The sequence below is a fragment of the Crinia signifera genome, chromosome 4 (assembly GCF_055691185.1).
Source record: "Crinia signifera chromosome 4, ASM5569118v1, whole genome shotgun sequence".
NCBI lineage: Eukaryota > Metazoa > Chordata > Amphibia > Anura > Myobatrachidae > Crinia > Crinia signifera.
The window spans coordinates 319,308,607-319,321,909 of record NC_139220.1 but is presented as its reverse complement, the minus strand read 5'-3'; the positions used below and the strand labels follow the sequence as shown (position 1 = coordinate 319,321,909).

Below are 13,303 nucleotides of genomic sequence, written 5' to 3'. Positions count from 1 at the left end.
CACGCTGCCCGGCTCACACGGCACACGCTGCAGACCTGCTGCACGCAGCAGACTCCTCTCCCCCGCCCGGCTACACGGCACGCCGGAGCGCCCCGCCCCCGTCCGAACACCCCGCCCCCGGCTTACTGGCCGCATCTTCCCCCTGCTCCACAGTGCGTGTATGTATCACACGCAGCTGCTGACCACCAATGTTTAAAGGCAGTAATATATACATTGCTGGCACATGCCAGCAATGTATATATTCCTGGCACCACTGGCCACCAATGATATTTATAATGCAGTAATATATACATTGCTGGCACATGCCAGCAATGTATATATTCCTGGCACCACTGGCCACCAATGATATTTATAATGCAGTAATATATACATTGCTGGCACATGCCAGCAATGTATATATTCCTGGCACCACTGGCCACCAATGATATTTATAATGCAGTAATATATACATTGCTGGCACATGCCAGCAATGTATATATTCCTGGCACCACTGGCCACCAATGATATTTATAATGCAGTAATATATACATTGCTGGCACATGCCAGCAATGTATATATTCCTGGCACCACTGGCCACCAATGATATTTATAATGCAGTAATATATACATTGCTGGCACATGCCAGCAATGTATATATTACTGGCACCACTGGGCACCAATGATATTTATAATGCAGTAATATATACATTGCTGGCACAGGCCAGCAATGTATATATTACTGGCACCACTGGCCACCAATGATATTTATAATGCAGTAATATATACATTGCTGGCACATGCAAGCAATGTATATATTACTGGCACCACTGGGCACCAATGTTATTAATAAGCCAGTAATATATACATTGCTGGCACAGGCCAGCAATGCATATATTCTGGGCCGTCTTAATGCAAGGGCTTGATGGGCGGTTGCCCTAGGGCCCCATAATTCTAGGGGCCCAAGTTCCAGTGGCAGACTGTGTCAGGTGGCAGGATGGCATGTGCCCCCCGAGCCAGTACAACTCTACAACTGCGGGACCGCCAGGTGACACTCCGTACATAAACCGCTTTCACCTACTACCCGTAATCCTCACTCACTTCCCATCACCCTCACGCTGCTGTCACCCACTATACGTCACCATCACCGGCCACCCTTACGCTGCCGTCACCCACAATCTGTCACTATCACCCACTGCCCATCACCCTCACGCTGCTGTTACCCACTATATGTCACCATCACTGGCCACCCTTACGCTGCCATCACCCACAATTTGTCACTATCACCCGGGCGGCGCGGGGTGGAGTTTACCTGATTGCTGGGCTCTGAATATACGCAGCCCAGCAATCAGTTCTGAATCAGGCACCAAGAACAGGAATGCACTGATTAAAATGGCCCCTTGGAATTCAAACCCAGTCCATTATTTAAATAGCCTTGTATATGAAAGATTTTCAGCAAAGTCTTTCGCCTCCTGAAAATCTCTTGCTCTTTGAGGAAAATAGTCCAGTGTGTACGCACTACTTTGGTGAAAGATTTATCTATCAAAGATTTTGGCAAAGTCTTTTGAAATTAAAGTCTACTAGTGTGTATGGGCCTTTAGGCAACCCTGTGGAAATTACAGACCTCTCTCATCTTTTTAAGTGAGTCAACTTGCACAAATGGCAGTTCAAATACACATAGGCGAATCTAGGGGGTGGTCCGGGGGTACACAGGACCACCCATTAGCCCATTTTGTAGCTGAGGGGTGGGGCTTTCCAACGAGCCCAGCCCCGTGTCTCTAGCCCTCTGGGAACCGGAGATACGGCCAGGCAAAGCTGGAACGTTTTCCCTATAGGATAACATGGGACCCTCTAATTCCGACCCCCACCCAGTTCAAAGGCTGCCAGTTCCTCCTTCGGCATCACTGAAGCTCGAGGTTGATCTCAGTCGAACCCAAATCGCTGGGTCTTCAATCTGATACCAGGCTGGATCTATATGGATTAATTGGTTCCAGGAATATTGAGGTTAAACCGTTTTTTTTTTTTTCATTTCTTAAATGTAATTTCATGACTGTTAATGTTCTTTGAGGGCAAATTTCTCTGGAACCAAACAGCCCAGTTTAACGGGACCAAAATCATTCGAAGCCAACTCAAAAGTTCTTCAATATGATACTGGTCTCATGTACATGGGTCAGTTGGTTCCAAAGATATAGCTGGTTTGTTAAAGGGGGGTAGGGAGAGGAGAGTGGTTGTCTCTCCCCCTCACACCAGAAAATGCAGGGACTAGGCTGGTGTATAAAGGGTCAGCCTGGGAATGTCCCTGCATGATCCTGGGACCATATTCCCGGGTAAATCCCTGCATTTTCTGTTGTGAAAGGGGTATTATTTCAAAGGGGCATTACGGTGTGCAGCATCATGTGTAAGCGGCATTATGTGTGCAGCATCATGTGTAATGGGTACTATGGTGCACGGCATCATGTGTAATGGGTACTATGGTGTGCGGCATCATGTGTAATGGGTACTATGGTGTGCAGCATCATGTGTAATGGGTACTATGGTGTGCGGCATCATGTGTAATGGGTACTATGGTGCCATCAAGCAAGAACCCCCTAGCAATGAGCACGTAGGTAAGCAGCACTTATGTGGCAAATATGTAATGGGCATTACGGTTTGTTATATAGTATGTAATGGGCATCATGATATGTGGCACAATGTGTAATGGGCATTACGGCGTGTGTCTTTATGTGTAATAGGTATTACGGAGTTTGCTAAAATGTGTAATGGGCATTACTGTGTATGGTCTAAAGTGTAATACCACACCCCTTTTTGTGATGCCACACCTCCTTCCCATGAGGCCACGCCTCCTTTTTGCCACGCGGCTATGCCGCGCAAAGGTCCCCCTACTATTATGTCTAGATCTGGGACCACCCATTACCATAATTCTAGATTCGCCTATGCAAATACATACCTCCCAACTTTAGATGTGCTGGACTCAGGAAATTTCGGGGGCGTGGCCTATACTCGTGGCTCTCCCACGAGGCCACGCCCCCATTTTGCCGCTATGGGGGCATGACCCAGAGGCTCTGTGAGTCTCTAGCCATGCCCCCAGCCCCCTGGCTGCGGGAATAGACACTGTGCGCATGCGCACAGCGTTAATTCCCCGCTGCTTAGCAGCCGACAGGGGGGACTCCCAACAGCCCCCCCTCACCGCGGGACACTGCCGGCCGCGGGAGGGACAGCGGGACAGGCCCTGATAATCGGGACTGTCCCGCTGAAATCGGGACTGTTGGGAGGTATGCAAATACTTTTTTGCCCCACTATATATATTGCATCAGTGCCACTGCCCACTGTTGCATACCCTCCAACTGTACCGGATTTGCCGGTACAGTACCGGTTTTTAACAGTCTGTACCGGCAAATAAAACCTGTACCGAATGTACCGGTTTTTGTGCCCTTAGCCGACTCCCCAGGCTGTCATCAGGTGCAGCCAGCGGCGACTGGAGGCTGGAGCACATAGGTTAAACTTTTTTTTTAAATAAATCTCTTCTCATTCTTGTGACGTGCTGCAGCTCAGTCTTATCACATATGATGGCTGCTGACCATGCATTTATTTTCAATCTTCTGCCTAAAATATTATCAATAATTTTTTTTTTTACATCTAAAATGTAAAAAAAAAAAGATTATTCATAAGTTATTGTAGGCAGAACATTGAAAATAAATTCATTATTAAATATGCCAGCAGCCATCACATGTCATAAGACTGAGCTGCAGCACGTCACATTAAAGGAATTTGCCCCAACCGCACTTATAGTGCTCCTAAAGTTAAGAGTATCCCCTTATTAAAAAAAAAAAAAAAAAAGCCCAGTACACATTTGGAAAGGATGCATGACCACGCCCCCATTTAACCATGACCTAGGGATGGCCATCGACGCATCCCCCATCGATGGTTCCCATCGGTGGCAATTTATGCAGGAACCATCGATGGCTATTAACCATTCTATTGGCAGCCATCGATGGTTCCCACCATTGTGTACTTGTGCATGCGCAGAGATAGAACGGGCGGCCGCTGGGTGCGCGCATGCGCGATAGAACTATACCTGACGCGCTGGATAATAATGTTTCTTCTGCGCATGGCGCACACGCATGCGCAGAAAACACATTATATCCAGCGCGTCAGGTTAGTTAGTTGTTCTATCACGCATGCGCGCACCTCCCAGCGGCCGCCCGGCCTTCCACTGCGCATGCGCAAACAGTAGACGATAGGCACCATCGAGACCGGCCGGCTCGGCTGCCTGGCCTGTCTTGTTTCCGGGGGAGTGGTGCAACGTCTGCTTCCCCGGGCTGCACTGTCTGAGAGATGTCACCAGGCAGGCCAGGCCACCCCCGCCACCAGCGCGCGCATGCGCACAAACAACTTTGTTTGTTCAAATCAAGAGACAGTCCCGAGTCTCCCAGACCAGTGCCGCTGCGCCGCATGATGACAACATAATTCTAATTCAGAAAGTGAGTCACACTCCAGGACTCGGAGTAGCCGTGCAGCTGGCCAGCAGGGTAAAAAAATTATATATATATCGACATCGGATGCCATCCATCGATGGCATCAAACTATTCGACCCTCGCCTAGCGATGCCCAAAACATCGAGCACTAGGTCCCGACCATCGATGTTTTGGGAACATCGATAGTCGATGGCCATCCCTACCACGCCCCCATTTACATGTGGCCACACCCCCTTTCTAAATGTGTACCGATTTCTGCCCTTCAGACGTTGGAGGGTATACTGTTGCAACTGTCTTTTTTATTTACCATGTACGTGTCCTAATTTGCATTTGTACTGTAAATCACTATTTTCTTGTTTTGTACTTTGCTTTTCTATTTATTGTCAGTTGCTGCGGAAACCTTGCAGTGCCATATAAATAAATGATAGTAATTATCTATCTATATATAAATTATTATCATTTATGTATATGGCATCACAAGGTTTCTGTGCTTATATATATATCAAATTTTAATTTTAATTTTTTTTTTGCAACCTTGTTGGACACTGAGCTTAGCTCCGCCCCTAACACTCCAGCAAAGCCACGCCCCAGGCTTTCATTGTCCCCAAATCCAATGATTTGTAAAGCAAGGGAGACCATCGATGGTCTTTTGTCTTGTGGGTCCACACCATCGATGAGTCTTAATTCATTTTGCCTGTTAACCTGCCATCCCCACGGCACGCCAGGCTCCCCGCCCACTGGACCGCGCACAGCAGCGCCGGTGTTCAGTGCGTCCCTGCACCGCGCATGCGCGTAGTGATCTGCCGGCTCCCGCGTTACTCCTCCTACTTACGTCAAGAGGACGTCACGTGTGGCGTCACAAAGGCGAAGACAGTCCCGCCATTACCGCGCCCAGCAACAACAGCGCAGCCCGGTCATCAGGCTGAGGCGGCTCCGGGGACCCGCAGCGGGGGACGGGTAACAGTGAGGTGTGTGCGGCCGGCCGGTGATGCGGGTGCGGTGTGGTATACTGCGGGGACGGGGCCTCCGTGTATGTGCACAGTGCGGCCTACAGTACAGCGGGAGGGCGGGGTCTCGGCCATTGCTGAGTGCGGTGTACGGCTTTTAGTGGGGGTGTGTATATATATCAGTGGGGCTGTATGGCTTGTGTTGGGGGTATATGTAATATGGGGAGCTGGGGGGGGGGTGTTATGGCTTATTGGTGGTATAATTAATTCAAAGAGGGGGTATGGCTTATGTCATGAGGGAGCTGTATGCAAATAAAAAAATGTGTGTGTGTGGGGGGGGGGGGGTGTATGGCTTTTTATGGCTTTTGTTGGGAATATGTGGAGTAAGGTAAATACTAGGCTTTTTTTGGGGGAGGGGAAAAATTAGAGTATACCGCACAACGCCTTCAATAGAATTGTTATAATTCAATATTATTATTTTTTATACGCAAGACTTAATAATGTGGATAAATCCAATCATAATATCCGGCCTAGCAGTGTACAGGACATTATTCCACACCATCAGGCATAATATACATTACATAACAAATTCCGCTCCATTGCCAATATGTCCCCTGACGGAGGGGTGTGTTTGTGTATATGTGTGTATTTATTTTGTGGGGGGTGTATTTATGGATACATACATTGCTTTGGAGAGATTCACAAGTTTGGAGCATAGTCTGTGACTTACCTGGTCAAACGTGATGAATTGCTGATTCCTTCCAGAGTATGCATATTATGCAGAATTCTTGACATACATTTGATGCCATTTGGAATTTACACAATCTTAAGGACTCCAAGAGGACCCGGCATACGGTCGTATTGTTGACTGCACTTAGGTGGACATGGGTTTTTTCACAGTTTTTTTTTGACCCGACATGTGCTGACAGGCGGTATTTCATGGCCTACCATCCACTAGGGCGTGGTTGAGAATAAAATAGTGTGCCGAGCGCAGCATCAAGAGCGAGGAGCTGCGCTTGACTTCCAACTCTGTCTATGTCGACATTTGTGTAAAAAAACAGTGACCTAACCCATGTCCGATAAGACGATCCACACCCCAGGACCCACATATCACTTTGACTTATGATGTATTAATTTATTTTGCATCATATACAACTAATGAAAACTTACCCCGGATGAAGAAACGCGTCAGTCTTTATGCTTACTGTTGTGAACCATGAAATTGGACCAAATGAAATGTGTTAAAGAATTTATTTTATATATTTTGTACATTAAGGCACACCTCTTGGCGCACTTTATTTATTCTTGCTCAATTTCCTTAATTTCCTCATATGTGAAACACGTGTATGTAACGGTCACGTAGTGGAGATGCTATTACACGCGGTATGTTATGGCTGCTACATGCTGTTCAGTCTCCAGCATCTATGTTCTCCCCAGTACGTCTCATAGCCCATGATGGTCCCTGTCTTACATCATTACTTCCCCAGAGCACGTATGGTAGAATCAGCGCTGCTTCTTCCATTGTCGGGTGAGTGTGACCATATGAATGTGTCTTTGTAGCGTTGCTGTGATCGGTTGGTCGCCCAGACTACGTTACCTGCAGCAGGAGAGAGGGATCACCACAAGTTGCCAGTGAGGAGAGGAAGCGGATCTCCAGACTGGATTCACGAACGAGCTTCGGCTCCCGCGCCCCATCAGAAACCGGTAAGTAGCTCTCCCTTGCTGCCTGCAGTTCTGTAAGGCGGATGTGTTCCTTATCCCTGCCAGGCTGTGTTATTGCCTGATCTCATGTATCCAACGATCTGCTTTGTCTGTGACATGTATATTACATTTATATTCTGGTGTATAAATCTCCCCCTCTATTTTGTAGCCATGCACCGTGACTCCTGCCCACTGGACTGCAAAGTCTATGTTGGGAACCTGGGTAACAATGGCAACAAGACGGAACTGGAGCGGGCGTTCGGCTACTACGGACCCTTGCGCAGTGTGTGGGTGGCCAGGAACCCCCCTGGCTTTGCATTTGTAGAGTTTGAAGACCCCAGAGATGCAGCGGACGCAGTGAGAGAGTTGGATGGACGGTAATTTCTTCCCTTCTCTCTGATTGGTGCACAGCCTCACATTCCACCTGCTGCATGTTGTAAATGGTTCATTATTGGAATTCTTCCTCAGGATGAGATTCCTGCCCTTATTCCTTCTCTGCTGTGTGGAATAATATCTTGCTCTGCTTCTCTGTAGAACTTTGTGTGGATGTCGTGTCAGTGTAGAACTGTCTAACGGGGAGAAACGCAGCCGGAACCGCGGACCGCCGCCATCTTGGAACAGACGACCTAGGGATGATTATCGCAGAAGAAGTCCCCCGCCGAGGCGCAGGTATGAGGCGGCTATTTGCGAGTATTGTGCGTCTGAGCATCATCCTGTCCTATGCCTGCCAGTGGCTTAGTTACATTCTCCTGTGTCCTGTATAAGATGGATGTAGCGCAGATGCTGGGAATTACACCATTGCCTGTACATGTTACATTGCCGTGTACATGGTGAGACCCACAGGGGAACCTCCCAGGCTGTACTCAGCAGAGGTCTCTAGCTGCACGCTAATGCACGTTAGGAGGGCATACCTGTGTAACTGTTCTGCCATTACCTTTCCCCTTACTGCCTCCATTATTTTTATTTTTTTAATAACCTAACCTAAGGTACAGCAGTGTTACTTAGTATTGCTCTCAGCGCATGTGCACCAGTTAGTGAGCGAGACCTAAGGTACTGCAGTAAGAAGATGCTTCACACTATTTCAGATTTTCGTAAATAACGGGATTAACTATGATGGGGGGAAATGGCGGTGGTTGCCTATTCAATGCTGTCCTTCCCGACAGCATTGAAGGGGCATCTCTGTAGAACGGCCATATCTTGGCGATCCACAACAGATTCTACAGACACGCCCCCTTTTAGTAGTTCCACAGGCGCAACACTGAATCCCACCTGCTGAATAACCGTTGAGCCGAGAACTGTCCAGGGTCACAGAGTTTAATTCCCCCTAGGTCTTGTCCGTTTTCATCAGGGAAATGGCCAGGTTTCGCGACTGCACATCCGGCTCTATGAAAAGCCGAATCCTGCTTTGGCAGAAACAGCTGCAAAACTTTCTAATTTGCGGCCGTTTCGGCAGAAGGACGCGGATCCACATTTTCCTGCTTTTCAGATTGTTTCTGAAAATCGGGGGGGGGGGGGGGGGGGGAGGAACCCTGAATAGATCGAATGCAGTCTATTTATGAAAACTGCAGCTATTTCTATTTTGCAGCGGATTGTTAACATTAAATACAGATTTTTTTTTTTTCACCTGATTCCAACGGTTATGGCTAACCCAGTGTTCAGGGAACTCTGTCCTCATTCCCCCACGCAGTGCATGTTTTGCAGGTCTCCTCACAGAATCACACGTGAAATAATTAACTCCACCTGCGACCCTTATAAAATGTGTCTGAGTAATTAGTACACCTGTGCACCTGCTGGCTTACCAGCAAAACATGCACTGTGTGGGGTAATGAGGATGGAGTTCCCTGACTACTGGGCTAACCGATCAGGTGAAAAGTGGCAAATTGGTCCTTTTGTGAAGTGATCCTGTGCATAGTCCCATAAGTATCGGAGCCGGCGATCATAAGTGCTGCACGTATGATCTCCTAATTGGCGCCGGCCCCTGCAGCAAGGAAAGGGGCTCGAATGTCAAATGTAGAATGACCACATGCGATCCTGCAGCTTAAGGGGATCGGATGCATCTTGGCTCCATTATTGTATTACATAGATTTCTAGTCCATACTCTTTATTCCACAATAGCTGCACGAGGCTGCTCTCAGTGCACCGAGACTCCATTCCTCAGGCGGAATTCAAATGTTTATCGCACCTGATCTCCCATCTAAATGGTAGATCAGGCGGTGGTCGCGCACAGACAGCCTGGGTTTAGCCGTGTTACATGACTAAAGTGCTAGACGTGACGCTAGTTTCAGCGCGCTACCGCCACTGGTGTGAGCTGACCTGTAGCTGTTTCCACCTGAATGGAGGAACTATTGAGTTGCTTTGTCAGGCGCCAGACACGGTCAGCTGCCTGCGAAAGGCTTGAATTCCGCCATTTGCTCCCAATGAATAGATGGTTATACTGTTTTTGTTTGTATTTATTTCTGTTATATGTGTGTGTGCCTTTGGTCCATCTAATAAACATGAAACCCGTTACAGAGTCACCATCATGTCTCTTCTCACCACCCTCTGGGTCTACATTAGTCAACTAGCCTTATCAGCGTCATGTGACCAGCGCGCCCCATTCAGCTTGGCTGGTGTTGTATCACATGACCCAGGCATGGCCAGTCACCAGGTTGCACCGCCCTTTGGTTCCCGAGCATGCTGTCCACTCAGCCTTCTACCTCTCCAACCTTAACCAAAACTCAGCAGCGGCAGCAGCAGCCCACACATTACCGGCCAGTCCGCACGGCTCTTAACTTTGTCAACAACTGCAGCGCCAGTCTACGGCTGAGCAATAAAAGCAGGAAAAAGCACCACATCCCCCTCCGCCAACCATCTAAATTCAACGCAACACCTGGCAAAACCTTGTCAACAAATTCTACTTGGCCACGTGTCGGCATCCACCATTTCTAGCTTGTTGCCACCCAAACAACTAGTAAGTTTTCTCCTGCTTATACCGAGTTTTCTGCTGGTTATATAAGACATTACGCAGCTTTTGTAAGGTCATTCATTGGTCTGAGGCCGGCTGTGCAGAAACTGGAAGGTAACTGACATTGCTTGCCACTTATGGGTGATCTGTGTGAGGCTGGGGCACGTATGTACAGGACAGGGGTGTGTATACTCACCTAGTCGGTCCTCTTCTAATGCTGGGGTCTAGATCTATACTAACCATCATACGTTCCACTAACCAAGTATGGGACAGTACAATCTGCCTAAGGGGATGTTCCCCTTACCAAATCAGACCACAGGCTAAATGTGCTGTGACTGTAGTTACCCAAATATCCCTGTTGTGTTGGGCTAAGGCCCCTGGTTTGCAGTCTGGGTTCACGAGTGGTGATCAGGGCAACCCCCCACAGCTGGTAGCTGGCGGGTAGGTGCACTATAGCGGATGTGATTCCTGCTTGGGTTCAGTATCCTTTCCTAGTCTCTCCTCCCAATCCTAGGTGTTAGTGATGGCTTCTATCTTGGCTAGGCATAAATTGGGTCCTTCATTGAGCAGATTTGGGGTCCCCCTCCACGGTGGTTTTCCACCACAGATGAAATTCCTTTTTTGATTTCTTTTTATTTATTTTTTTTCCTTTTGTATTAGATCACCCAGGAGGAGGAGCTTTTCCCGTAGCCGTAGTAGGTAAGGTTCTCTCTGTATTGCGTGTGACACAATGACGTCTGAGCTACGTCATAGCTTCAAATCTCCATGTTTAATAGGACTGACCTGCCCCTTGGGCTATCCCTTTGTGCAAGCAATGGGTCAGGGTTTATCCTGTGTTTAGGAGTATTGCTGTAAGGAGGCTTTCTTTTGGCAAGTAATCTATTCTGCTGTGTGGTTTGAGTACATTATATAGGTGACTTGTTCCTTTAATTTGCTCAACACTGTACAATTTGGCTGAGTAAAGGCTAATTATGAATCAGTCTAGCTGTTTGGTTATATATTGACATCTGTGCCTTAAGTAAAATGTGTGCGCCCACACTCTGCTGCTGCCAAGTCTGTTGCTGCTCCACCGATGACCCACTGGGACAGGCGGATCTTTTTATCTGTGGTCCCGGAGCTGCTCCTGATACAAAGGAAAATGCTGCATGCAAAATGGCCACCACCTCACTGCAGACCGTTAAGGATGCAATAGGAAGCTGCCGTCTCCGATAGAATCTTCAATAACTGACTGCTGTGAGGAGGTGGCCATTTTGTGAGGGACATTTAAAATGGAAACAGGAGAGGGGCGACTGCAGTCAGGAAAATCTGCTGGTCCCTGCGGGTTGGCAGCGGAGCAGTAACAGACCCGGTGACGGCAGTGGTCCCTTTAGCAGAGCAGCAATAGCCCCGCAGTACACCTGTGTCCAAAGTTACCAAGAGCTGCCAAGCGACCGTGGGCCACTGATTTAAATAATTATGTATACGGTGCCATAAGGGTTGCGCAGCACTTAACCATACGTGAATGAGCTAATAAAAGAAAATGGCAACTTGCGCTGCACGGCAGTATACGAGATATGAGTACACCGTAATTATTGATTACATTCTCCTGTAAGTCGCCTGTGAATCCGGTGTAAGTGGTTCTGGTTTTCAGGTGTTATTATGCCCTGCAGGAATGTTGTGCTTCTGTTTCCACGTTTCACACGTGCTGAGAATTAAAATCTTTGGTTTCTCTGCTGCAGCCATACATCTGAGAGGGGGCTCTAATTGCTGTGTGGTTTTTGCCTTCAGGTCCCTTTCTAGAGACCGCAGGAGGGAGAGGTCTGTGTCCAGAGAGAGGAATCCTAAACCAGCTCGTTCATTCTCTAGATCCAGGAGGTAATTAATTCTCTCCCCCCCCCCCCCCCTTCCCCCACATAGAACTTTGATGAATCCATTCCCGTTACGGTATGTGCTTTGGTGTGTAACTTTATTTTATTTTTTATTTTTTTGCAGCCGCTCCAGGTCAAACGACAGGAAATAGTCTGGCTGTCATCAGCAGTGCACACGTGATATTCAAAGGATTGTTTATTTTATTTTGTTTTGTTCTGTCCTGATGCTTTTTTAGACTTTTTTTTGTTTATTGGGTGTTTGTTTTCCTTGTGTTTTGTTCTGTAAGAAGTGGTGAAAGATGTTCTGATCCTGTTCCGTACAGGAAACTGGCAAATAAAACCTGCTGACTTTATAACGGTCTTGTTCTATCTCCTTGTACCGTTTACCTGCGCATACATGCAGACCAGAGAATGGGTATGAATCGGGCCTCATGTCAATTGTTAAGCGCAATGGAATATACTGTGCTATAGAAGAAACTAAATGTGTAAGGGAGATCTTCTATCTACAACTACACGATGATGGCGTCTGTCTGTGATCCTTATCAGCCGCTACACTCTAATGCAGTGGTGTCAAACTCATGGCCCTCCATCTGGTGTGGAACTGCACATCCCAGCATGCCCTGCCACAGTTTTAGCAATCCATTCTATAAAATCTGTGGCAGGGCATGCTGGGATGTGTAGTTCCACAACAGATGGAGGGCCATGAGTTTGACACCGCTGCTCTAGTGTAACCGACATGTCTGGTGCTTGCAGTGAGCAGGGCTGGTGGTGTTTACTGCACCTTTACGTAAGGGCCAAGAATCCTCACCGACCCGTTTCCCTTGGATACACATTCATGTGTTAGTTAAAACCACCCACTAGAGGTCACTGTTGTGCGTTAAAGATCAAACTGCAGCAAGTGTGGTTTGGTTATAAAGTAGACAGCAGGAAACTTTGCATTCATTTACTCTAATTCAGGCATGTCCAAACCACTACAGCCCTCCAGCTATTGTGAAACTACATATCCCAGCATACCTTGCCATAGGTTTAGCGTTCCCTAATATAAAAAACTGTAGCAAGGCATGATGGTACTTGTCGTTTCACAACAGCTGGAGGGCCATAGTTGGACAGGGCTACGCTAATTACATTTTATAACCTTTCTTCTGCTAGAAATCAGTATAGGAACGTAATATACAACTAGAGAGCTGGAGTTGTTGTCACTGCTGCTCAGTCCCACTCTGACGTGGGATGTCCTCTCTATAGTATGTCATTGCGGCCGTTTCCCTGATTAGCTAGCAATCGCAGCTTTGTGTAGTGGGAGGCGGGGTTCTGTGATGGGACTGCCCCCTCCTGTATGTGATTGGCAGTCTGACCCCCAGACTGCTGAGCTGCTGTGACACCTCCACACACACTTCCCGTACGGAGACTGACCAC

The 13,303-nt window shown here is 47.7% G+C and overlaps 1 protein-coding gene across 4 annotated transcripts; it reads left to right on the top strand.

Moving 5' to 3' along the window:
- Positions 1–5,262: 5,262 nt before the first annotated feature.
- On the top strand, positions 5,263–12,246 carry LOC146075922 (serine/arginine-rich splicing factor 3-like). Of its 4 annotated transcripts, none has more exons than XR_014473666.1 (7): positions 5,263–5,419; positions 6,959–7,102; positions 7,269–7,476; positions 7,634–7,768; positions 9,611–10,742; positions 11,811–11,897; positions 12,015–12,037. XR_014473666.1 is itself a non-coding variant. In XM_083185621.1 (7 exons), exons 3-7 carry the CDS (start codon positions 7,271–7,273, stop codon positions 12,040–12,042), a joined length of 495 nt encoding a protein of 164 aa, XP_083041747.1. In that variant the 5' UTR covers positions 5,263–5,419; positions 6,959–7,102; positions 7,269–7,270; the 3' UTR covers positions 12,043–12,246. The 4 variants fall into 4 exon arrangements, 2 of the variants coding, with proteins under 2 accessions (XP_083041747.1, XP_083041748.1); XR_014473667.1 differs by lacking the exon at positions 12,015–12,037 and having other exon boundaries at positions 9,611–10,049; positions 10,704–10,742; XM_083185621.1 differs by having other exon boundaries at positions 10,704–10,742; positions 12,015–12,246.
- Positions 12,247–13,303: the final 1,057 nt, after the last annotated feature.

What these genes read in the sequence shown, in the direction of transcription:
- LOC146075922 (XM_083185621.1), top strand. Translation starts at nt 7,271, where the DNA reads ATGCACCGTGACTCCTGCCCACTGGACTGCAAAGTCTATGTTGGGAAC. An exon ending in GTGAGAGAGTTGGATGGACG is followed by an intron (nt 7,477 to 7,633) that starts GTAATTTCTTCC and finishes GCTTCTCTGTAG; the next exon opens with AACTTTGTGTGGATGTCGTG. An exon ending in TCATTCTCTAGATCCAGGAG is followed by an intron (nt 11,898 to 12,014) that starts GTAATTAATTCT and finishes ATTTTTTTGCAG; the next exon opens with CCGCTCCAGGTCAAACGACA.